The following is a 26,499-nucleotide window of genomic DNA, read 5'->3' on the forward strand; positions in this document are numbered from 1 at the left end:
GTATAATCTAAATTTGGATGGAGGTAGATTCCTGCCAACCTAGCAGTTCGAAAGCACGTCAAAGTGCAAGTAGATAAACAGGTATCGCTCCAGCGGGAAGGTAAACAGCATTTCCGTGCGCTGCTCTGGTTCGCCAGAAGCGGCTTAGTCATGCTGGCCACATGACCCGGAAGCTGTACACTGGCTCCCTTGGCCAGTAAAGCGAGATGAGTGCCGCAATCCCCATTCACGACTGGACCTAATGGTCAGGGGTCCCTTTACCTTTACCTAGATTCCTAGAACCAAAACAGATGAGACATAGAAGAATACGAGATCAGATTTTCCAATTAAGTTTAACTTAAAAGCAACCAAAAGGGAGGGCCTAATAGGATTATGGAAGCAGAACTGGGAGGGAGAAGGGTTTTCCACCCTCAACCCTTTCTCCCATCAACATCCCCTATTAAGGTATTATCCCATAGTAGAAAACATCCAATGCTTTTTCCTTTACAGCTTCAGAAGAGAGAGTGATTTATAGTTGAATCATATTTCATAGTAAATGCATTTTTTAAAAGTGTGCATAAGCTTGTTTAGTTTTGAAGAAAATGCACATAGGAGGGCCCTGCTCTGGAACATACCGTATTTTTCGCCCTATAGGACGCACTTTTCCCCCTCCAAAAATGAAGGGGAAATGTGCCTGCGTCCTATGGGGCGAATGCAGGCTTTCGCTGAAGCCTGGAGAGCAAGAGGGGTCAGTGCACACCGACCCCTCTCGCTCTCCAGGCTTCAGGAAGCTCTGCGCAACCCTCGGGAGACCGGCTCCGAGGGTTGTGCAGAGCTGCCTGCAGTCCCCGGCTCAGGCTGCCACCGGGAGCGGGGCGCGAAGTCCCGCCCCGCTCCAGATGGCGGTGCAGAGCTGCCTGCAGTCCCGGGATAAGCGCAGCTCTGCGCGGCCACTGGGAGCGGGGCGCAAAGTCCCGCCCCCCTCCCCGATGGCCGCGCAGAGCTGCCTGCAGTCCCGGGATCAGTGCACTTCTCCCCATAGCCAGCCCCACAAGCTCGGGGGACAGCGGGGAGGCAGAGCGTGCCTTCCCGCTGTTCCCCGACCTGGTTCTTCCAGCCCCGCACCTGGGGGGGAAAATAATTTTTTTATTTATTTATTCCCCCCCCAAAAAAACTAGGTGCGTCCTATGGGTCGGAGCGTCCTATGGGGCGCAAAATACGGTATTACTGTTCCAGATTAGAGACTGTACAGATTTTCCTAACAGAAATATCTTTCCAGAGGCTTCCCCCCCCCTCCAAATTACTCTTTGCTGGTAAAGTGTACTAGGGTGGGGTGTGAGTGTTGAAGCACACACTGCCCCAACATTATTTCTGCTCTAATCCAATACAGATGCCTCTCCTGGTCATAGATCTCCTGCATATTGTCTAATCTGGCCCTTGATCCCTGGTAATCTGAAACTGTGTTTTGCATTTGATCTTGTTATATATCTCATGACCTAAGAATTTATTTTAACCCAACATTTAGGCTGCAATCCTAGGCACGCTTACCTGGGAGTTAGACCCATTGAATACAGTGGGATTTACTACCCATTATCTATGAATATAAGGACACTTACCGACTTTTTAACACTAGTTTTGTGGTATAATTTAAGGCCATGGAATAAATGGGGATGACTGGCACAGTAAATCCTTTTTAAAAAAATCAACAGGCATTTTAAGTGTGTTTTTCTGATTTGATGCTCTATCCCTGTTGTGCACCACTTAGAAATGATGGTATTAAGCTAATAAAATACATAATTAAATATCAATATAATAGTCTTTTATTAACATACATAGCCTGATCCTGCACTATAAAGTGCACTTCTAAACATATTTGCTGGGGAAGACGCCTCGTGCTCCATTGAACTTCTTGTATGTAAACATGTTTAGGATTACACTGTTAGAGTATAATTTACAAGACACTAGATGTGTTGTTGTTTTTAAGAATAAAAAAAGGCAGAATAGGGGTAATGTTCGTCAGGATTGCAGCATGCAGACGTAGGGTGTTCGATGAAAATTCCCACTTATTTTAGTGTGAGAGAAGGACCACTAGTGCAGAGGGTTTTTTGGTTGGGATAATGGCTGGTGAGGGAAGATGCTGCTGTCCTAAATGCAGATGTTCCTCCCTAATGTATGCTATTAATTAAAATAAGAAAGCAGGGTGGCTGCTGCCTTTAGATAATGGGTAGGCAAACTAAGGCCCGGGAGCCAGATCTGGCTCAATTGTCTTCTAAATCCGGTCCTGGAATCAGCATGTTTTTACATGAGTAGAATGTGTGCTTTTATTTAGAATGCATCTCTGGGTTATTTGTGGGGCATAGGAATCCGTTCATTTTTTCTTTCTTTCCAAAATATAGTCCAGCCACCCACAAGGTCTGAGGGACAGTGGACCAACCCCCTGCTGAAAAAGTTTGCTGACCCCTGCTTTAGATGCTGTTCTGCTTGCCGGGCTTCACGCAGACACCTGGTTGGCCACTGTGGGAACAAGATTCTGGGCTAGATGGGACATTGGCTTGATCAGCAGGCTCATCTTACGCTCTTATGGACAGTCTTACTGTCTATTTTGACCCTTAATCTTCGAATAACCTGTAGCAAAACACAGATTTTAATAGAGCCCAATAGCAGCCTTTGGCAAATGAAATCTTTGGTGGGCCTGTTTCTCATCTCTGCTGAAAGAGCAACACTGCTGCCTTAACACACTGTGTTTCCTAAATAAATTATCTTTTCTAATAGAGTAACTACGTGTACATTGCATGTTGTTCTGGGGCAGTTATGTGATTCTGGGGCAGTGGAGGTTTTGTTTGTTCTACAGTGGTACCTTGGGTTACATACGCTTCAGGTTACAGACTCCTCTAACCCAGAAATATTACCTTGGGTTAAGAACTTTGCTTCAGGATGAGAACAGAAATCGTGCTCCAGCGGCGTGGCAGCAGCAGGAGGCCCCATTAGCTAAAGTGGTGCTTCAGGTTAAGAACAGTTTCAGGTTAAGTATGGACCTCCGGAATTAATTAAGTACTTAACCCGAGGTACCACTGTACGTGGTTCCATTCTTTTTTTTGGGGGGGGGGTGGACACTTTGTTTCTCTCCTACACTAATACTGCAATTTTAAGAGGAAGACTGGCACAATGGAGGGAACGAGGGGCCTCTTAACTTGCTCTTCTTGTGACATTTTCCCACTGCAAAATGTCCACAACCCAGCCACCCTCAGCTGATAAGACAGCTTTTTAAAAGCAAATAAATAAACTGAAAATGTTGAAGTTGCTGACAGATTTGCAGTCCACAAGACAGTCTTCGCTAATGGACAGATTCTTGTTGTCAGTCAGACTGTTGGCATACGCACGGTTAGGAATGCATACGTCAGTACAGTATATGTGAAATCAGACTGTTAGGGAAAAAAGAGAGAGTTTTGTCTGCAGCAGCAATTTGCATGTTATAATAGGGACACGGATTACAAGACACTGGTGGATTTATGCAGGGCGGCAATCTCGAAAACACATATCTATTATGCACGCTTTACTTCATGGTAAGATGGCCCCTCATTGTGTACTGTATAGTGAAATTTAGAAGACACAGATCCTTATTGTTGCTAGATTTTCTGAGGTTCATTCTTCCCCTGATGTATGTACAAACCTTTCATTAATGTTAATGGCAATTATGCACTAAACACGAGAGGAGAAAGAGCTTTCTGTTCCAGGGATGAGAATTAGAGTTTTAAAAGTCATAGCAAAGCTTGCATTTAAGAAGACCACAGCTTTGCAGTTAGAAAGAACGTAGCTCTTAATTCTCCTAATAGCAACATATTTTGTCAGTTTTTCTTCTCTTTTTTTTTTAAAAAAAGCGGACTACAAAATCAGTACAATGCCATGGATGGTTTCAGTGGCTGGGAGCTAGGTTGTTAAAATATTCTGAAGTTTCTTGGTTCTCAATGGAGAGCGTTGTGGCAGAGAGCACAAAAATATGTATATTTAGAAAATTAGTCCATTGCATCCACTGTGGTTCTCCCTGCCTCTCTTAATAGCAAGCATCTCTCCAGGCTTCAGCCACTTGGTCAGCCAGGAGTGTGAACCTTTGATGAAATCTATTGGATGTTTCATTGAAATGGTTTTACTGTGTTAGAAGACTTTTGCCAGCACAATGCTTTGAGATAGCAACAGCTGCAGTGTAAAGTAGAATGTAAAACAGCATAGTATTGCTGCAGAGACAATAATGAACAAAGCTGACAGTCAAGAGACACAGAACTGCACCTGAAACAGCTATTTATTGCCGATATTGAACAAAGCCACCTTGCCCTGTGTCTTTTGTAGATTTGGCTGCCGTAAGAGACTCAGAGCTGCTGTTTCTCCAGGCCTTTTTCCTCTCTCTTCTTCATAAATGCATACGACAACAAACACAACTTCATTACATATCTTGATAATGTCCAAGGTGCATTCCACCCCGCCACTCAATGATTTGGGGCAGAGACCCTCCAAGCCTCATGGCATTTGCAATGTGTTTATTTGTATTGGTTTATTTAACAACATTTCCCTAGTTTATTTAAAACATTTAAAATTCCAAAGTGGTTTACAGCACATAAACACTGATAGAATAAAACAATCAATTCAATTCAAATAAAGACCTGGTCTCAGATATTAAGCAGAGCAAGAGGTGTCTTTAACAATATTATCTGAATAGTTATTATTTCAGTTTCTCTAAATATCAAAAGTCTTAGAGTACAATATTTTTGTACAGTGCCATTGCATCTGTATGTAGGTTGTATTTGTATTTGTTAACAATGATGAAAACCATGTGTGTGTATTATAGCCAATGCAGGAGCTTCCACAATAGGTGGACAATTCCATGCACAGAGAGAGAGATTTTCTTATAGTTTCTGGAGTCCATTTTGATATATAACTCACACATTTCTGTATTTTCCTTCCTTGCACCAAACCCCTGCTGTTAGTTATGTTTCCTCATTTCTCAAAAAGCCAATTTCATTTTATTTGCTTTTCTTTGATTTTCAAAAATGGCATATAGATGTCCCCTTGCAAAGTATTGTTTTGTATATCTTTCCTCTTTTGCTGTTTCCTTCAGTGAAGTCTGTATGGACCCAGGAACAATGCGTAACTTGTGCTGTTTGTCTCTTGAACCTTGATGCACATAGATCAAGAATAATTTAAAGTGCAATTGTACTTTGAAAAGTGACTATGTAAAAAGGCCTCTTGCTGTTCAAAGGCCTTCTCCCAGTGTGCATTCTGATTCATAACTGCTAGTTTAAGTGACAATGATAATTGTTTTCTCCTTTCTGTTCTGTTAGCTCTGGAGATTGAATCAAGGAAGCAGTGGCAGCAGTGCCGGGTGTGTGTGTCTCTTTGTGAGCATTACTAAAGGATTGCATTATTCATTTCCATCAGTTTATGCCTGTATGAATCTATGTTCACATTGGGTCAAGATTCTCAATGTCTGAGGCAGGTTTCCCCAGTGAAGTAACTAGATGAGATGTGCCCTTTAATCCCTAATGCAATCTGAACACCAACCTTCCTCAAGGGGAAATGTTATTCCCATGTTGATTGCCAGTTTGTTTCCAGGCCCGTGGTGTTCACACTGGTTTTTAAAGCCCTAAATAACTTATGCTTCAGATTTCTGAAATGCTGCCTCCATCCCAACCAACCCCCCCTCAAGTGTTAAGATAGGCAGAGGGAGGGCACTTGTCATAGTTCCACCACCATCAGAAGTGTGCCTTACTTTACAAGGGATAATCCTCTATTTGAAGGGCCATTAGTCCTCTGTTTGGAAGACCTTTCTGTTTGAAGGCCTGTCTGGTCCAAGTGTGGTTTAAAGATAAAGAACCTTAAGAAGGGAGAACAAGGGGGACCTTAATGTCTCCCATCAACAATTAACACCTGAGAGTCAGTGACAAGCAGAACCAATTCTAGTTCTGTCCCAATCCTCCTCCCTGCTGATTTCTACAAGGGCCACCCTGTGACTAAGGAGGAGGGCAATACCAGGCAGTGTCGTCCTCTAGGCTGGTTGCATTCTGCTTAATATCGGTTGAACATTAGCATTACATAGCGATTTAGGCAAAAGCTGTTTTAATCCTCACGTGTGAAATCACCACAGGAGTACTGACTGATTTAGAATGCCATATTTTTAATAAAACATTTAATATGGTCATTAGGTGGTGTGGGCGCTAACAGGGTTAGCATGCCCACTTTTTTTGCTTCACCAGAGTTAAGGTAGGCTTGAACAGACCTTGCCTACGCCTGTTAATAAGAGATGTTCACATTAAGTGATGTGTGCAGCAGAATCCTAATTGTTGTGAGCCTCCTCAAGCTCCTCAAGCTCTGCCAGACTGTTTCCCCAAGGTTACTTATGCCCAAATGTGATTTTATTGCATTTTGTGTGTATGTATTATACAGCTTCATTGTATGCAATGCATGCTAGTAACATGCAGGCTTTGTTTTGCCTCCTTTGTTTCAATAAGCGGTGTTTCACATACAGTGTGTGCATTGTGGGTTTTCCGTGCTAAAACCACTGTGTGAAAGAGACGAAAAGCCTTTGCTGCTCAAATCCTCTCCCGCTTTGCGTTGTTTTTGAGGCTCTGAAAAAGGAGATAAATATTAGATCCTAGAGTGCCCTAGCACCTGATGCCAAGACATGTTGCTCTAATCAGTTAGTCCTTAGCCTAGGGTGTGTCAAGAATGGGACCAGGGCAATATTTCCAATCATGACACCATTCAGCTGCTGTACGGAAATCGTAACAGGGTGCCTGGATGCAACTCACAGCTTCATGTTAATTTCAGGGTCATGGCAGAATTCACAGACACCTGCAGATTATTTCTGTCAAGACTTTTGCAGAAAGCAGCTCAGTTGCCCATGTTTCCCACTGCCGAGATGGCTGCAGCACAAAATAATTGATGCCATTTAAGTGAGTGCATTGTTCAAAATACAAAAGCAAGTCTCCATATAATCAGAAAATAACACTGACTGTGAAGGTTGCTATTTGGATTTGCAAAATGCTGGTCTGTTTCCTCCTTGTGTCCAAAAGGTCTTGCTGCTTCTCTGTATCGGGTGCAATGGTTCAGTTCACACATGGTGTTAAATGAGGGTTTAGCATTACAAAGGAGGAAAGGGGAGCTTGGGAACCTGAGCTTCACTGCGGCTTGTCCACATTACTGGCAAATACAGCCGGTGTGTCTTCAAGGAACACTGGGCAGCTGATCATTGTAGTTGATTGCAACATTGTAGGAGTGTAGGTGATTGCTACATTGTAGGAGTGCTACAGAAATTGCTTCCCCTGGAAATGTGAAATACCATTAATATGTGCAGATTTTGTTCAATTTTGTTCAATAAGCTAGTATCTATTTCTTAAGCTTTGAAATTAGAACTTGAAATTGGAGGGATATTGTTCTTCAAAATTGACTTTAATTACATCCCCTTCCTAATTTTCCTGAATGCATTATGCTGCTGAATGTCAGTACGTACCTCACAACTACTAATATATATTTCCCTGCAGTGAATTATTTTTGTAAGCTATGAAGGTTTGTGATAGGTTATGGGAGGGAAATGAGAATAGTAAGTGACAAAATGGAGATGGGGACAGGTGTCATGAAAATGATGGGATACATTATTTTTTAATTTATTTGAAAATGAATATTTAAATCTAGTTTTTCAAGATAGGTTACAAAAGAGAGCTATAAAACAAAAATAAAACAGATCAAAAACATTAGATATAAAAGCAATTATAGTAACAGTAAAAATATAAAAATTCAAACTTTTTTTAAAAAATTGTCTAAAACATGGCTCTCTGGGCAACCCAATCCGATGGGTGGCATATAAATAATAAGATTATGATTATTATCAAGCAAGTGTACAGAGTGGCAGGGATATGTAGAGAAGGACCTCTGGTGCCAGACGTCACAAACAGGTAGGTTCCTGTGGAAGGAAGTGATCACTTAGGTGCAAGTGTGAGAAGTTTTTAAGCAGCTGGAGATTAAAATCAGTTTGAATTGCACTCAGAAATGAACAGGAAGCGACTGCAAGATATGATCTGACTGACCAGGTCAGCAATCTTGTTGCTGAAATTGTTTTCAAAGACGGAGCCACATATAACGTACAAAAGTAGTCTAATCTGGGTGTTGATGACAGGATATGGATAACATCTGTCTAGAAGAGGCTGTAGCATGTTCCTGGAGTGGTATAATGCATCTGAGCATGTGCAGATGGCACCATATAATATCTATAGGGAAAGTGTGCGTAGAAATGAATATATTGAAAACAAAATACAAAAATGTGTTATTTTAGGGAAAATTACTTTGCATAAATGTGTACATTAATCGAAACTGCATACAAGAATATGTTTAATAAGAGTAATCTTTATATTTTCCATTCAAACTAGCATGTTAGGAAGAAGATTTTAGGCAAATGAGTTATACTTTGTAGAATAAATTGTCCTGGAATCTCTGCCTAAAAAGGAAAATGCAAGATGAAATGATTATATTGATCAGAAAATAAAGCAATTGCATGTTTGGAAGATTGATTTAATATTTCTTTCTATCTCTTTTTGCATTCTCTCTCTTTCATTGGTTCTAAAAATTGTAACATAGATAAGTTTTTTCCTTGATTTTTTCCAATGTGCTTTTCAGACATGAAGGAATAACCAAGACTTGGTCCTGTAATGTTAACAGTAGAACAGGCACTGCCTACTTCGTAACATAACCCTTTAGAAAAATTACAGACACAAACTGAATCCTGTGTTGTTGTTTTTATCTTTTTTTGTAGAAAAAAAGAATTCTAAAAGGCTCAATTGAACTATCGAAGATTAAGTGTGTAGAAATTGTGAAAAGTGATATAACAATTCCATGTCACTATAAATACCCTTTCCAGGTAAGTGAAAGTTTGTGACTCTGGGCCAGCTGTCCTATCAGGCAGAGTGTTGAAGCCACATCAGGCATGAAAGGGTAGCAAGTATTTAGATACTTAATTCATTTTTGCTTTCAGAGAGAAGCAAAAGAGGTGGTGTTTTCTACTTTAAATGACAAATAGCTTTACTTGCCTTAAATTGCCTTTCACCTTGACTTTGCCTGGGGTGGGGGGCGATTGGCTAAGCCTCAGGAAGCAAGGTGTCTTCTTGGTCCAGCCCTCTCAGTTCCATAACCTAAGCTGGGCTAAATCAATCAGTTTGACAAGTACCAGAGTCAGAGAGACTTTTCTGTAGCAGGCTAACAGTGCCCAGACTGTGGAGCTTCTTCCCTGAGGGGAAATGTTAAGCCTCAATGTTTCACTTTTAAACGTATCTGGAAAATGTTTATTTTCCTATTTCTTAACTGCACAAGAACGAATTTGAGTATCTGGAGGGAAATTCAGCATTAGGAAAAACTCAGTTGGCTTTCCTCTTCTAAAAGACAATTCCTAACCCTTTCGGCAGCAGTTAGCTTTGGAACTACATGCAGATTAGAGTAACATGGGTGATTTATTTGAGTCATGCAACTGGAGATAATTTGGCAAATACTTGAATTATTTATTTCTGCTACAGATATATAGATAGATGATAGACAGATAGATAGATAGATAGATATCCATGCCATATTTTGACTTTTAAAGAGTACTTATGTCAGAAGTAGGTTATTTTTCTATTTGGCCTGGAATTTATTCTATGCACCTTTTTTCATGTTGTAGATTTTTCATGACAACTATCTGCTGTACGTCTTTGCTCCCAGCCAAGCGAGCTGTCAGAAATGGGTGCTGGCTCTGAAAGAAGGTAACTGATCACAGTGTAATCTCTCAGGTCAATAAATATTCCAAGAGCAGGATCAAAACACTAGAGTTGTAGCATAAACTTTAATGACTCAGAGCCCACTTCAACCACTTTCACACATGCTGCCAATACTGCATGTCTGCTATTGAGTTCCTTTTGAGTGCAATCGTCCTGTTGATTTCCATGGGATTTACTCCCCAGTAAAGTATGAGCACAACTGCTGTCTGAAATGCTTATAAGCCTCACTCCTGCTGTCAGCATACATATATGAAAAACAGAAATGCTGCTTTAAATACCTTTGTATAATATTTTTTTGATTGATTGATTGATTGGCATGCAGGAAGGCAATTTCTGCTTCAGCTCGTATGCTGTCTTTGTGACACTTTTGAGCTGAATTGTGAGTTGCTGGCACTCTGGACTGAACCATTTCAGACTGAAAATGAGGGGTCATATCTTTTTGTATGTCCCCCAGTGTGGGCAAAAGCACCGAAGCTTCCTTCACATAGTAAATATGTAAACACAACAGCAAGAATGTTTTAGCACTCCCCCATATGCTTGGGACTATCACTGAAATGGTATAAAAATACCTATAGTAAATAATTTTCTGTCCATGCTAGGGACTTTTGATATAGGGAAACCTTTTTTTTTTTTTTTTTTTTTTTTTTGAAAAATGCAACAACCACGATCCCCACATCGGTAATTTAAAATAGTGCAGTCTGGAATCTGTTGCTTCACTCCATGTAACATAACTGTTACATATTCAGTAATCCAGCTGTATTTCTTTTGGAAATTTGGCCTAGCCAAAGAAGAGAAAGTATTGTATCTCTGCTGGCAGGCCATTTCCAATTGTAGCCCACAATGATGGGATTGACCAGATGTGCCCCTCTGCATGTGGAATGTAATTTTCAGCTACACTGAGCCTTCTGTCACACCTCCTTCCCAGTCACTGGCAGTTTATATGGGAGGTACTGTAACAGCATTTTTCATCAGAACGCCACGTAACGATAAAGATTGTTATCCATTGTCAAGATGGATAGGCTGGGGAAATTTGACACAATCTTAATTTTTCCATCCAACTTTTTCCAGAAACTAGGAACAACAACAATTTGGTGGCAAAGTTTCACCCAAATTTCTGGATAGATGGGAGATGGAGATGTTGCGCTCAGGGAGAAAAACTGGCAACAGGCTGTGTGGAGTATGTTCCAGCCAATACTGGTATGTAATTCATCCCAGTGTCCTCATCCCTCCTGAATCAGTACTGAATTGATGATTTACCCTGATGTACGATGCTCTAATTTAGATGAGATATCAAGCAAGGACCTGGTCACCTTTGACAGTTGATATCCCATGACATTTCTGAGGAAAGAGAGAAAAATGTTCAGTGCTCCCTTGTGTTTAATTAAGTCTTCGCTCACACACATAAAGCTTATTGCAAGCTGACTGTGTTATTTGGTTTGACTCACTCACTCGAGTGATCTATTCATGCTATTGTTTGAACCCCTGGCGTAGGGGTTGTCCTTGGCACTAGAGGTCCACAGCCTCAGTGTTGCCCATCTGCAAAATGGCTACATGTTATACAGAATGTCTTCTGAATCCTTTGTTCTTTAATAATTAGCTGCATGGTTGTATGCTATGTATAGTATGCAGCTGGCTTTGGCTGCTTGAGTTCTACTTGCAGTTTTTTTTATTATGACAATAAATGAAGGTTTCCCTCCCGCTTTAGAACAAAGATGGGAACCTCAGGCCCTGGGGCCAAATGCAGCCCTTACACCTATTTGTCTGGCCCTCAGGACTCCCCCCAGGCCACCCCCCTCACTGGCCCTGCTCTACACCCTCCTTTAGCCTGGCTTGAATGACTTCCGGAACTGTGATATCTCTCGTTTGCATGGATGGAAAGATGGGTAGGAGTGTGTAGAAACCTCTGACGTGTGTGGCTGCTGGAATGCAGCCTATTGTACAAAAGGAAGAGTCATAGAACTCTAGATTTGGAAGGGACCACAAAGGTCATCTAGTCCAACCCCCTGCAATGCAGGAATGTTTTGCCCAATGTGGGGCTTGAACCCACGACCCTGAGATTAAGATACTGATTTGTCCTGCCCACTTTTCCCTCTAGCCCTTCTGGAGGAAAAGCAACCCTTGGGCTGAAAAAAAACGTTCCCCTCCCTTGTGTTAGATAGATCAGTGATTACCCTGGTATTAACCAGTGTCAGGGTATTTGTAAGCATGTGGAATAGCCATGTCTCTGAAGTATACAGAGCATTTTCCATGGGGATTACTCCACCCTCTCTTTGCTGGATCCACTGTGCATCACAGCTCCTGTTCCTTTACCGCTAAATTCCCTGCTGTATAAAGCTCTGCCTAGTTACTGCTAGGCTGTCCAATGGGAAGCAACAAGCTCCCTCCCTTGGCGTTGATACTGAGTCAGACCTGTTGAGTCAAGAAGTGAGGCCAGGAAGTGTTAAGGCTTAACACTTCTTGGGCTCACTTGTTATCCAAGGGCTTTCTGGTGGTTCCCTCACTGCGAGATGTGAGGTTACAGGGAACCAGGCAGAGGGCCTTCTCAGTAGTGGTGCCTGCCCTGTGGAATGCCCTCCCATCAGATGTCAAAGAGATAAACAACTATCTGGCTTTTAGAAGGCATCTGAAAGCAACCCTGTTTAGGGAAGTTTTTAATGTTTGATGTTTTATCATGTTTTTAATATTCTGTTGGGAGCCACCCAGAGTAGCTGGGGAAACCCAGCCAGATGGGCCGGGTATAAATAGTTGTTGTTGTTGTTGTTGTTGTTGTTTATTATCAGTGTTCACCCAGCTTTACCTTTCAGGTGTTGGCAGCCTTAGTAAGTGGGCAGTGTGTTTCATGCAGCAAAGCTCATGTTTAATGTAACTTCATAACAGCACTGTATAAATGCGTGACTGCCATTGTGGAGGAATGGAAACTTGGTCCAAAAGTGGGGAGAATAGTGAATGCCATTAAAATTTATAGTTTTTGGAGTGGTTAATATGAACCTCAGAGACATAACTTGCAGGTTTGCTTTGGGCCGGTTCAAATGAAGGTTTGCTATAATATGATTGTAAGAATGTACTACTTCAGGTCTGCTTGCCTGAAGCCTCTGGCTGTGTGGTTAATTAACCATTATTCCCCATGCTCATGCCCAGTCTCTGAGCCACTGCAAAGTGTGGTGAGAGTTGCTTCATTTCATGAACAGAAACTGCAGAGCAACCAACTCTCCGTGTGAAAACAGAGCCACCCTGTGGCTGTTTGAATTTGCCCAGATTTGTAGGATTATGATAGTTCTTTCTACTTTCAGAGGAGGTTTGAAAAAGGGCAACCACCCCCTGTGAGGAAAGGTTGCAGTGTTTGTGGCAGTGTTTTGCTTAGAGAGAAGGCGAGTAACAGGCGGCAGGACGGAAGTTTATAAAATTGTACATGGTACAGAGAAAGTGGGTAGATCGAAGTTTTTCATCCTCTCTCATAACACTAGGAATGGACATTCAAAGAAGTTGAATGTTAAAAGACATGACAGATAAAAGAAACCACTGCTTCACACATTGCTTAGCTAAACTGCGGAGCTCTCTCCCACAGGAGGCAGGGATGGCCACCAACTTGGATGGCTTTTAAAGAGGGTTAAATTCATGGAGAAAAAGGTTATCGGCAGCTACTAGCCGCTTTGGCTATGTTCTGCCTCCACAGTCAGAGGCATTATACCTCTGAATACCAGTTTCTGGGAACTGCAGGTGAGTAGGGCATCCCACAGGCATCTGGTTGGTCACTGTAAGAGCAGGATGTTGGACAAGGTGGGCCTTTGGCCTGATCCAGCAGGCCTGTCTTTTGTTCTTTATGCTTTGTTCTAAACATGAATCATATTGTTGGTAAGCGTTTCTTTTTCCTTTTCTAGTCTCCAAGAAACCTCTTCCCCCAACTCCAGAGGATAACTGGGTGAGCGTAAAGAAATGGCACAGGCATAGTGATGAAGTGCAACGTTGTTAAAATTCAAATATGTTCAGATATTTCTATAATATTTGCATGTATCCAAAGGAGCACCTATATATCTATATCTATATCTATCTATATCTATATATCTATATCATCTATATATCTATCATCTATCTATATCTATCTATCATCTATCTATCTATCTATCTATCTATCTATCTATCTATCTATCTATCTATCATCTATCTATCTATCTATCAGTACTTTTCCATCTATAAGACGCCCCCATGTATAAGGACCCCCCCCCTATTTGGGGGGACTCCGTTTTAAGAAAATGAGAGGAGATGGCCCAAAGTTGTTGAGCTTCTCTCCCCCCCCCCCACAGCTGTGGGCAGAAAACACTCTCCAGATCATTTAGTGGCTGCTGCAGCATCACGGAAATTTGCGCTCCCGCCAACTGGCTGGCTGGCAGGTGCGCTGCTTCTCCCCACCCCCATGCTACTACCCATGTATTGGACAACCCTCAAAAAACCCTTGTCTAATACACGGGAAAATACGGCATGTGCTTGTCTTGTTATCATTTTTAAATAGTAACTTTCGTTATGTCTTTGTGGAAATATACAGTAGTAAGGGTCCTGAATTGGGTATATATCTTCTTCCCATCTATAGCTTTGAAGTGCAGTATTTCATAGTTTGGGATTTAAGTACTGTATGCAGTTCTTTCAAATCTACAAATCATGCATATGTGCAGAAGATTGTTGTGTGTCTCCAGTGCATGTATGATGTAACGTGAGTCGCAGGCATTTTAATATACTTATTATTTTCATATGCTTAATCTGGGCCATCTTTCCATCCTAAAATGGGAATGGAAAGATTGTGAGTATCTGACACATTGACTGGGTTCACACATGAAGTCCAACTTTGGTTTATCTATCTGCAAACTAACCACCAGCTATAACCAAGGTTTGCCCTACAGTTTACAGCTTGTGCTTTGCCTGAGAGAACTAAATCGTGAGTCTTATGTCAGTGTAGTGCAGCAGCAAAAAGACAGAGGAGGAGTGAAGTGGCCACAGTCTTTTCTTCCAGAGCCCACACATGCAAGTAGGTATTTCTTGTAGTTAATTTTGCATATTTAATATGGCTCATTCGAGGTTTTTTTTGTTATTTCTGTACAGAGATTATTTGCAGAGTCCAAGGAATCTCCAGTAATAGCCATTTATGACTACAGTGCACAGAATCCTCAGGAGCTGGAATTACGGTGCAACGAAGAATACCATGTTATTGATAACTCTGAGGTCCACTGGTGGTTGGTTCAGGATAGAAATGGGTAGGTAGGCCATTTGCTTGGAGTTTCTCTTCTATTTTTAATTGCAGACACAGAATTAATAGCCACACAGCTTTCTCAGACTGTAGTGCTTCCTGCTCAGATTGATGGTTACTGGACTCCATCTATAAATATAGTTTGGAAGCTTATCCTCTATTACCAGTAATAGCCCTTTCTAGAAGAGAGTTTAAAAGACATTGTGCTATTATAAAACATTTTAATTCATGTATACTTCAGGTGAAAGATGCCTGGGTTTCTAGTGTACTAATATTAGAGCATTCTGTTTTTAACAGGCATGAAGGATATGTACCAAGCAGCTACGTGGTAGAAAAATCACCAGAAAATCTGCAAATATATGAGTAAGATTGTTTTTCCTCTTTAGCTACAACATTGGCTTGGATCTCAGCTAGCCACAAATGGAAGAGTTGATTCCATTTGCAGAGGGAATTGGGATCTAGCATAGTAGAAGGCACCCTGGGGTACAGGGACGAGGCTGAACAATCTCTTCTTTCCCCGCACTGTGTCTCAGCCTCCAAAGATCCCCCAAAGCCCCTAAAGCATAGTTTTAAGGGTACAAGGGAAAGGTGAAATACATGAAAGGCTACTGACTTCTTTCTGCTGATGTGAGTGTCTTGCTGCTGATGGGACACTCCTGCTGGCAAACGCTGAAATAGATCTAAGGCCAAGCGATTATTACTACCAAGGGGGTGAGAATTCAGTTGAGTATATTTTTTTTTAAAAAAAAAAAAAAACCTTCCAAATGAAGGTGTAAATTTGTTTCAGGTTTGGGAGGGTTAAACTGATAGACAGGATTGTGGAACTAGTGAAGGGGGATATTATCTGTTCAAGGGGCAGAAAGCCATTTCAAGGAATATTTAGTCTGCTGAATTGTGGAGAGTAACTCTCCTTTTCCTTTACCAGACGTGGCCATAGCCATGCAGTTTTTGCATGTGCTGAACATTCAGAATCTGCTTAATTTGTAATGATGAATGAATTCTGATTTCCTTAGTATGTACTTCACAAATTAACATGGATGATAGTTCATGTGCCATTTCATGCGCAGGATAAAAACAAGAAAGTAACCCAAATAACTCCAAAGCCAAGGAGTTTACAGCTAAAGCTGTACAGCCTAACCTCACATCCTGGGACTCTTTGATCATTGCAGGTGGTACAACAAGAGTATCAGCAGAAGCAAGGCAGAAGCCCTGCTCAAGGAAGAGGTAAAGTGAACTCCCTATGGCGGTGGTCTTTTATTTTTCTTGGATATGTATTTTTTATGCTTTGGTTACTTTGAACATGTTGCAAAAGAGACATCTTGGGGAAATGCAACGACACTCTTAGTAGCACCATGTGCTCCTGATGTTCAACATAGAATCATAGAATCATAGAATCATAGAGTTGGAAGAGACCACAAGGGCCATCGAGTCCAACCCCCTGCCAAGCAGGAAACACCATCAGAGCACTCCTGACATATGGTTGTCAAGCCTCTGCTTAAAGACCTCCAAAGTAGGAGACTCCACCACACTCCTTGGCAGCAAATTCCACTGTCGAACAGCTCTTACTGTCAGGAAGTTCTTCCGAATGTTTAGGTGGAATCTTCTTTCTTGTAGTTTGGATCCATTGCTTCGTGTCCGCTTCTCTGGAGCAGCAGAAAACAACCTTTCTCCCTCCTCTATGTGACATCCTTTTATATATTTGAACATGGCTATCATATCACCCCTTAACCTCCTCTTCTGCAGGCTAAACATGCCCAGCTCCCTTAGCCGTTCCTCATAAGGCATCGTTTCCAGGCCTTTGACCATTTTGGTTGCCCTCCTCTGGACACGTTCCAGTTTGTCAGTGTCCTTCTTGAATTGTGGTGCCCAGAACTGGACACAGTACATGTCCTACAAGACCAGGGCTTTTACAATGGTGGCATCTGTGCCACACTGAAATGTGCTTCCGGTGAACATCAGGCAAAAACCTACAGGGATTTTAAGGTGCCTTATAAGATTTGGTCTGTCCACTCAGGCTTTCCCTTAGGAGTAATCTAGCTATGCTTATATAGTAATTTGATCTAGTGATTTGCAATGTATTTTGTACATGTTTAAGTAATGTAATTTTATTGGGGGGAGGGTTCGGTTGTCACAATGCTACAATATTCTCTCCCCCCCCCCTTATTGCTAGTGCTACAGATATTATTTTAATTAATTTAAAATAATGATTTTTAAAGTCACTATCCAATCCTCTGTCACCTGAATTGCCTGATTATATAATTTGCTGGGTTGTAAGTAGTAAACCTTCCACCACCAGTTCCAGGCAGGTGTCTCTCCCATCCTTACCTGCTTGAAACTGGACCTTATGCTCTACCACTGAGCTGCAGCCTTCCTCTAAAAAGCAGGATGAAATATAATACAGTATGCTAACCAAGTGTCTTTGAGGATTGGCTCGCTCTTTTCTCATATTTGTACCACCTGTGTTTGTTCTTTTTAAAAGAAGCCCAACTTTCTGCCTTAGCACCAACACTTTGTTCTAGGTCAGGCGGAGTTGTGGATTTGGGGATTGGTGATATGGCTTCAGCCGCTTAGTTTAGGGATTCTGAAGCCTCTGTTGCATCACTGTTCATCGGCTCTGATTTTCTGACTTTCTCCATCTCCTCCTTTTCAGGGTAAGGAAGGAGCCTTCATGGTGAGAGATTCAAGGCAACCTGGCACATACACAGTCTCCGTTTTCACAAAGGCTTTGAGGTAAGTCAAATCCCAGTGGATGTTTGCCGTGGTTCTGTTATTTGGGTTTTTGTTTCAGATCTTCAGATGAAGGGCAGTAAATAAATTTAATTAATATAACAATAACGATTATAATTTTATTATTTATACACTGTCCATCTGGCAATAATAATATTGAATTGTTTAAAAAGGTATCAAACATATCTGTCCCCAGACTTTCCAAAGTGTGACCTTCTAAAGGTGCTCTTTCTAATTATTGTTTAAAGAGAAACAATGGAAGGGTTTCTTTTCACTACCTTTTTAAAAAGTAGAGGCTCCAAGAGTCAAATAAGTGTTTGTTTGTTGTGTGTGTCTTTGTGTGTCTGCATCTGTGTCTTCTACGTCATATCTACAGTATGTGCCCAAAGTTTCATTGATGCTTGGTAATTCTAGTTTGTTTTTTAACTGCTTCTATACTGTTTTGAAAGGAACCTTATTTGTTTGTTTTGTCTATTTAAGCAACGAGAACTACCCTGTTATAAAACATTATCACATCAAGGAGACAAGCGACATCCCCAGGAGATACTACTTGGCAGAGAAGCATGTTTTTGATTGTATCCCGGAACTGATCACCTATCACCAGCATAATGCAGGAGGTATGTCCAGGCAAGAACAGGAGAAACAGCTTTGAAATGATCCGAAGATGTTAGGATTTATATATATATATTTTAAGTTGCTCTGGAAATCAAAGTTCAGTTCAGCTGCTGTTAAACATGAGTGGTTGTTTTGCAGATGCAGAAGTGCCTCTTGGTGTCAGCAGTGGATTGCTCTGTTAATTAAACTTAGTTCCCATAACTTAATTCACACAAATTTCAATGGGAAATAAGTTCAACTAACTTATCCAGCCCTGTGTAAATTACCTGTGTTTCTGATTATCTGAATGATTGTAAGTTATACATTGTCTCTTATATTTGTCACTCTGGGCCCAAACTTTATACTGACAGAGCTTCATAGAACTTCCTTGGGATGTAACTTCTCTATGAATCATAGTCATAGACATATTCAAACATATTATGTGAAATGTGGCTGTCATCTATCTCCTTAGTCTACATTAACTCTTGGCTCCATGGCCCATCTCTTTTCCACCCCTTCCAACAATCAGCAGTCAGTGTCACCTTTTCCTCCAATGTATATATATTTCCCATCATGCAGGTCTTGTGACTCGTTTGAGGTATGCTGTTTGCTCTTGGAGAGAAAAGGCTCCTGTTACTGCGGGCCTAAGTTATGGTGAGGAGACTGCATTGATTTGATTGTGCTTTTATTCTTTAGTTATATTCATTTGGCATAATGGTTTCACTTGTCTAAATGACATGTGCTATGACTCTATAGAAGTTAATGTTGCATCCATTTTCACTGAGAACAGGCTCACATCAATGAATGGATCAAGTAGAAACGTACTTTTAGCAAAAACAACAGAACCTCATAGTATCTTAAATACTAAGGGTGAACTTCAATGGAACGCTTAGGAGATTGTTCCATCAGTGCAAACATTTCTGCTTGTCCAGTAGAACAATTTCCCCTTTCCTCCATCTGTATTCTGTTTTGGGGTTTCCCCGAATGCCCCCCAAGCAGATTTGGGGAGTGCGTGGGGGCAACGGGGGGGGCATTTTAAAAAAATGTGTATGATGGTGCAGTCTAATGGAAAACTGATGAATTACTATAAGAATCTAGCCACGTTCCATTATTATCAAGATTAAATTGTTAAAATTTGAATGAAACTTCTGAAACCCTTAAAATCTATTATCATAGCTGGCCTAGTACTGCTGCACTCCTTTTCTTTCATAAAGCACTACACAGGCTTGAAAGTGTTCTTCTGCTGCCTTATCCTAGGAAAATGGATGATTAATCCTCAGGAACTGACATTTGACCAGGAGATTGGCCTTGGCCAGTTTGGGGTGGTTCATCTTGGTTACTGGCTGGGCCGGATGAAAGTGGCCATAAAAACCATTCGCACAGGAGCCATGTCAGAAGAAGACTTCATTGAGGAGGCCCAAGTCATGATGTAAGCAATCCTGCCAAGGTCCAATACCAGTCAAGGTCCATTACATTGTGTCAAGCCTTTAGAATGATGTCAGGTGAACCCAATGTTGTGTAAAACGGAGACACCATTTCCTGTTATGAATCGAATGGCAACACGACTTTTTATCTCTTAGTGCAACTTTCACTAATGTCCAGTTTTGGACAATCTCTATAACCAGAATTAAAATGTATCGAATGTTGTGCTTCAAATACAGGCTGAAAAGTTCTGGGTCATATGAGTGCTTTGTAAGGTTCTCTTTGTCCCCGTACTTTGGTGGAATTGGTCTTTACTGGAACAATAAGAGCTAACCCCTGAATTTCATTTTTTATCTATGTGCAGACATATGCACAAATAAATATTAATGAAGTCATGATGCTTGGAGGCTACTTAGTGCAGTCCTATATATCTACTCAGAAATTTGATGGGAGTTATTTCCAGTCCCAGCTAAGGATATAATTTCAGCCTGAGTTTCTGGTTGATGATTGATCTTTATGTTGTACTTTTAAACACTGGGCAGTTCTAGAGGGATAAGGAATATAAAGCCGGCATACAGCAGGCTATTTTTACTGCAGTCTTTGCTTGGCTCAGCAATTCTTCTTTTTACGATTCTATGAATTTTTGCTTTTGTTTTGAGATAATATTTCTCTAGACACCACGACAAACATGAAAAATGTGGCATCAATTATTTTAAAGCTTGAAGAAAATATTTTCGATTTTAAAAAGCAGTAATTTGAATCAATATAAAGATGGGGTAAAATGCTGTTTCCACTGGGACTTTTGATGCTGCACAATCTCTCCTAAGGATGAAGTTGAAAATGAAAGATTGACTTTGATGTCACTGGTGCTATACTCAAAGAAAAGGCATAAGTTTCGCTTTTTATAGCTCCTTCAATAAAAATCCCTATTGTATTAATATCTGATGCTTATTTTCATAAAGACACAAAGCAAGCTCAGGTTGTTGGGGAAACTGCATGAGCATTTATTATACACATTCTGAAGTATTTAAATGCATTGCGTATGTGAAGAGTATTTAAAATACATTCAGCAAGGCTGTTGCTTGAACAGAAAATAGGGGAAATGTCAGTTACATTTTGTTTATATGTCCAAGCAGTGCAGAATCCATCTTACTTTTCAAGAGATTCATACCATGATGAGAGAAATACAACATGAAATTTTCCAGGACCCACAATTTGTGTGTATACCATTCCTGGGTCTGGTTTTCTTCTTTCACATTGATTTTCTTGCTCTTTTCTTAAATTTCCAGTTGAATATGCCTGTATATCAGCTTCTGCAAAGGACTTCACATGACCACACTGATTTCTCCTCCTATGTCAACAGGAAGCTCTCCCACCCCAAATTAGTCCAGCTGCATGGGGTATGCATGCAACAAGCTCCTATGTGCCTAGTGTTTGAATTCATGGAGCATGGATGTTTGGCTGATTATCTAAAGAGGCAGCGAGGGAGTTTCTCAAAGGAAGAACTCCTTGGAATGTGCCAAGATGTGTGTGAAGGAATGACTTATCTGGAACAAGCGTCTGTCATCCACAGAGACTTGGTATGTCTGGGTCATGTCCGTTTGTACCTCTAGCAAAGAAATTAGCAGCTCTTAAATTAAGAAGGAAGTGAAATTATCACCACTTACAAACCATAATTTAAATAATTACAAATATTCTTCCATTTCAGTATGTGAGCCAAAAATAGCAGTTGTGGGGCCATTATAGTTATTGCCTGAAAAATCCTTTTATTGTCAGAATATTTACTCTTTTAGGCGGCCCACCCCCCATCTTCAAATGCTATTATTTCCCTACCTGCTGAGGCTCTGGTGCCATTGTCCTTGTCGAGTTTTTCCACAGACTGGCCAGTCACATGGGCAATCCCAGCCAACTGGAAATCACATGCTAAATGGGATGATATCACATCACTATGTAGCCAATTATATTTTGCTACATGAAGATATTAGTGAGGGAACACAGTCTGCTGAGAATGAGGGCAAATCTACATGGATCCAACATATTCATGAGCCCAGCCAATCAGATTTGACCATGTGATTATGTCGTTGAGTGAAGAAGACAGACTAATCTGATTAAAAGAGGAGGAGCAAGTCTGAGATATGTAAATGAATATGCAAACGTTTTCACAACCTCTGTGGAAAAAAGGTGTCGGATGTACTTTTCAACACAGCTAAAATTGCTCTTGAGAAATAATGGGTTGTTTCAGTTCAGCCCTACTAATACTCTCTTTTTCTCCATTCTACACAGGCTGCTCGGAATTGCTTGGTAGGAGAATTCCAAGTTGTCAAAGTGTCAGATTTTGGAATGTCACGGTAATTTGAACCTTGTATGCATGCTGGATGAGTAGAATTCCACTAAAGTTTTCCCCTCCTTTTGAAATGTGTCCAGCAGCTACTTCATTGTTGTGGCAAAATATACATTTAGTCTGGTGCTCATAGTTGTCCTGTTCTTGCTGAAACTTCCTCTAGCTGTTCCCTCCTTTGACAATTCTTTTTTTTTTTTTAATGTGAACTCAAATTGCTGGCGGCACCATTTCTCATGATTTCCACACTTGATTTCTTTTGCCCCATTGTCATTTCCAATCAAACAGTTTGAGTCATTGTGAAAACCTATATAAACTAAGAACAAAGAAAATAATGAGATGCCTCTATCATATCACATTCAACCCTCTGGAAAAGAAATCCCATCAACTGTTAAACCACTGTCATCATCTGCTGTTTTCCAGGCATCATTTCACCAGTTGCTAGCCGGATATGTTCTGTAGTTAACAGCACTGTTGAAATGGTTGGCAGTATCTGATAATATGGAACCAGAGACAGTGAACCATTTGGTTTAGCTTCCAGTCTGGACCAGGACATTATTATCCTCTTACACCAGTAATCATGTATTATAAGGAGGATGTTATGTTAGCATAGTGCACAGTATTTTTTACTATTATTAATTCAATTTATATACCACCATCACAAGATCTCAGGGTGGTTCGCAGAATAAAATCCAAGATATAAACACAAGTGAACAACTCAAACTAATACAATAACACCCCCCCAAAAAAAAACAACCCTAATACTCACCCACAATATTGTATGAGATCCTGAGAACTGATTCTTACGCTTGCAATGTATGCATTCTGCCATGGAGCTGCAGCTTTTCTCTGTGTACAATGGTGTTTGTGTAATGTGGACCCTGGAATCATTCAAATGGGTTGTGGGCTTAAACACGTTGCTCTGTTTTAGATACGTCCTTGATGATCAGTACACCAGCTCCATGGGCACCAAATTCCCCATCAAATGGTCAGCACCAGAGGTTTTCTCCTATAGTCGGTATAGTACCAGATCTGATGTATGGTCATTCGGTAAGAGCCTTTAATCTCAAAATTCCCATTCACTTAATTACTTCAAGTTCTTCTTCTTGAAAAGACCTTCCATTGTTAATCCTTTCTAGATAAGACGTTCCAGCCTCGTCCTCATATCCCTTTTGTGTAAAAAGGCTTAGATTATTATTATTTAAATGTAATATGTTTTAAACCATATTTGGCTTAACATTTCCTATAGATGGGGAGGGGGGGATTGCAGGCGCCAGCATGGTCTGTGACTTATTATTAATTTGCATAGCATGGTTTGCATAAGAGGATTCTTCTGTCAAGTCATGGCATCATGCTTCTGCGAGCCTTTCCGCTTTGCTAACCCTCAATCTTTTCACATTCTCCGCTGGGTCATTAAACCATCCTACTGTGACCTGGATCAAAACACCCCAAGGAATGACAACTAGCCTTTACCTATGAGTGAGCACTTCAACTAAGAGTTTCGTAATTTTGCTTATTCACCAATAAAGGATCCTGGAAGGACACCCCCTAGATTTATAAATGTTTCAAAGTCCGTGTATCATGAAGATGCTTCTTGAGAGCGGCATTACTTAGCTGATATGAATACAGATTACCGCTAGAGACAGGGTAGCTCTGTGCTTTTTGCATACAGTTGTCAACTGCAATTAAGAAAATATCCTTTCCATTTTGCCTCTTTATTTTGAATTCACAATTAGTGTTTTGGGTGGTTTGTTTCTAGTCATGCAGAACAGCAACACTTGTTTAAAGTGAGTTTCACAGTTTCGATTTAACCGTGTTTTGATTCAGCAGTTGTGTTTGATTAATTAATTTTGACCCTTTTGAAAAGCAAGTTGGCAGACAGATCATAACTCCAGTGAAGAAGTTGCATTGTCTGCAACAAAGAAAATTTTAATAATTTACATGAGATCATTGTGGAGAATCAGTGGTAAAGTCTGGAGAGCCAGTGTGGTATAGTAGTTAAAATGTCAGGCTTCTTCTTCTTTGGCGATCACTTGCAGCCATGTAAGAAGAGAAGAAGAGTTTGGATTTGATATCCCGCCTTTCACTCCCTTTAAGGAGTCTCAAAGCGGCTAACATTCTCCTTTCCCTTCCTCCCCCACAACAAACACTCTGTGAGGTGAGTGGGGCTGAGAGACTTCAGAGAAGTGTGACTGGCCCAAGGTCACCCAGCAGCTGCATGTGGAGGAGCGGAGACATGAACCCGGTTCCCCAGATTACGAGTCCACCGCTCTTAACCACTACACCACACTGTCTTCCATAAACACGGTCTTAACAGTGAGTCTGTAAGTGACTGTGGAGGCAAATTCTGTATCCACACATCCTTCCACAGTGGGGATATAGGTTTCCTGGCGGGAGTTAATCACAGTATGGATTTGCCAAGTGTGCCTTCTTCTTAGCACGTTTCTCCCTTTTGTCCTGAGTTCGAGCATCTTCAAAGCCCATGACACCTTTGGTAAAGCCTGTTCTCCAATTGGATGTGTGAGGTCAGGGTTGAATTCCCCATTCAGCCATGAAGCTCACTGGGTGACATTGGCCAGTCACTGCCTCTCAGTCTAGTATTCCTATCAGGATTGTTGTGGGGATTAAACAAGGAGGGAGAGAATCGTGCAAGCCACCTCCAATTCCTTGAAAATATGGGATATAAATGCAGTCGATCAGTCCTGGCTCCCACATGTAGGCAGAGGCAAACACATAACGTACTGACAATCAGGAAACCAGTGAGACTATTTCTATTGTAAGCCTCATTTAGTCTCAACATAGGAAGCTGCCTCATTTATGTATTTATTTATCTGAAATTCTGTTCACACTTTTTTAGGAAGGAGCCCAGGGCAGCAAAGACAGCCAGTCTTAAAAATAAATAAATTCCAAAACTGTTAAAAACACCTTAAAAAGATGCATTTTAAAATGAGTCAGCAAAGTTTTTCAGCAGGTGGCCGGGCCACTGTCCCTCAGACCTTGTGGGGGAACCGGACTATATTTTGGAGGGAAAAAATTAAAAAATTCCTATGCCCCACAAATAACCCAGAGATGAATTTCAAATAAAAGGATACATTCTACTCATGTAAAAACATGCTGATTCCTGGACTTTCCGCTGGCCGGATTTAGAAGGCGATTGGGACGGATCTGGCACCCGGGCCTTAGTTTTCCTACCCATGTTTTAAAGCATTCTAAAAACTGTAACAGTTAAAACCATTGTTTCATCCAATGATCTCAGGATTTATTTTATTTTAGTTGTTGTATTTATATCCCACCTTTTCTTCCAAGGAGATCAAGGTGGCATATATGATTCTCCCCTCCCTCATTTAATCCCCACAATAACCATGTGAGGTAAGTTATTTGTGGGGCATAGGAAATCATTCATATATTTTTTTCCAAAATATAGTCCACCCCCCCCCCACAAGGTCTGAGGACAGTGGACCGGCCCCCTGCTGAAAAAGTTTGCTGACCCCTGGACTAGATTATCCACAGGGTCCCTTCTAACTCTAGGATTCTCTGCTGCCACTGCCATGTGGTAGGAATAGCTATGCACATGTACCTCTTTTCAGTCAGATTTGTGCCACCTGTGCCCTAGAAGACGATTGCCCAGGGCTCCTCAGTAAACCAAGTAGCCTCCCAGACACAGAAGATGTCTGTGGGAGAAAGGCGGGCCATGACATTAATGTGGATGCGCTCTCTTCCAAAATTATATGTCGCTTGTTTTCTTTCAGGAGTATTGATGTGGGAGATATTCAGCGAAGGCAAAATGCCTTACGAGAACCGGACCAACGCTGAAGTGGTGGAAGAAATCAGTGCTGGTTTACGTTTGTATAAACCCAGACTGGCCTCCAATACCATTTACACGCTCATGAGACATTGCTGGAGTGAGGTCAGTACTAGAACAGGTGCAGATTACTTCATATATGAGAAGAGGGATCACCTCGTAAAGGCGGATCCGAAACAGCACTGGTCTTTACTTAAGGAGAGCAGAAGTAGTCCTGCTAACACATTTAAACATTCTAAGAAAAATAATATTCTGCACCTAGCCTTTTGCTTCCTGGTGAGAGGAAGCTTTGTCTGGTACCAGAAGAAAATGGGCTCACTGCACAGAAACAGGACTGGGCTGGCTTGTCACATATGAGCTGCTGTCTATTGTTTTCACCATCATGTAATGCTTACTAAACAACACTGCAGCTGCTATACTTTTTATATATGCTGGAAGCCACCCAGAGTGGCTGGGGCAACCCAGTCAGATGGACGGGGTACAAATAAATTATTATTATTATTCCTTTTTGGAAGGTTTTCAGTAAGAATGCTGGCATGTTTTCTTTTAGCTTATTGTTGATTTTAATTATTTGTTTGAATGTTTTAAAATAATTATTTTTAACGGTATT

The 26,499-nt window shown here is 41.0% G+C and overlaps 1 protein-coding gene across 4 annotated transcripts in view; it reads left to right on the plus strand.

Annotated features, from left to right (window-relative positions):
* ITK (IL2 inducible T cell kinase) overlaps positions 1 to 26,499 on the plus strand; it is a 33,621-nt gene that overhangs the window by 5,718 nt on the left and 1,404 nt on the right. For all 4 annotated transcript variants that reach the window (XM_082212982.1, XM_082212981.1, XM_082212979.1 and 1 more), the window contains 15 exons: positions 8,777 to 8,881; positions 9,674 to 9,755; positions 10,839 to 10,967; positions 13,649 to 13,689; positions 14,862 to 15,013; positions 15,304 to 15,369; positions 16,176 to 16,230; positions 17,657 to 17,736; positions 18,214 to 18,350; positions 18,907 to 18,981; positions 19,585 to 19,756; positions 21,113 to 21,329; positions 22,033 to 22,097; positions 23,019 to 23,137; positions 25,837 to 25,994. In XM_082212982.1, the coding sequence (XP_082069108.1) occupies positions 8,777 to 8,881; positions 9,674 to 9,755; positions 10,839 to 10,967; positions 13,649 to 13,689; positions 14,862 to 15,013; positions 15,304 to 15,369; positions 16,176 to 16,230; positions 17,657 to 17,736; positions 18,214 to 18,350; positions 18,907 to 18,981; positions 19,585 to 19,756; positions 21,113 to 21,329; positions 22,033 to 22,097; positions 23,019 to 23,137; positions 25,837 to 25,994 (1,653 nt within the window). The remainder of the gene's footprint in view (positions 1 to 8,776; positions 8,882 to 9,673; positions 9,756 to 10,838; positions 10,968 to 13,648; positions 13,690 to 14,861; positions 15,014 to 15,303; positions 15,370 to 16,175; positions 16,231 to 17,656; positions 17,737 to 18,213; positions 18,351 to 18,906; positions 18,982 to 19,584; positions 19,757 to 21,112; positions 21,330 to 22,032; positions 22,098 to 23,018; positions 23,138 to 25,836; positions 25,995 to 26,499) is intronic.

This window comes from Podarcis vaucheri (genome assembly GCF_965113315.1).
Source record: "Podarcis vaucheri genome assembly, chromosome: 2".
NCBI lineage: Eukaryota > Metazoa > Chordata > Lepidosauria > Squamata > Lacertidae > Podarcis > Podarcis vaucheri.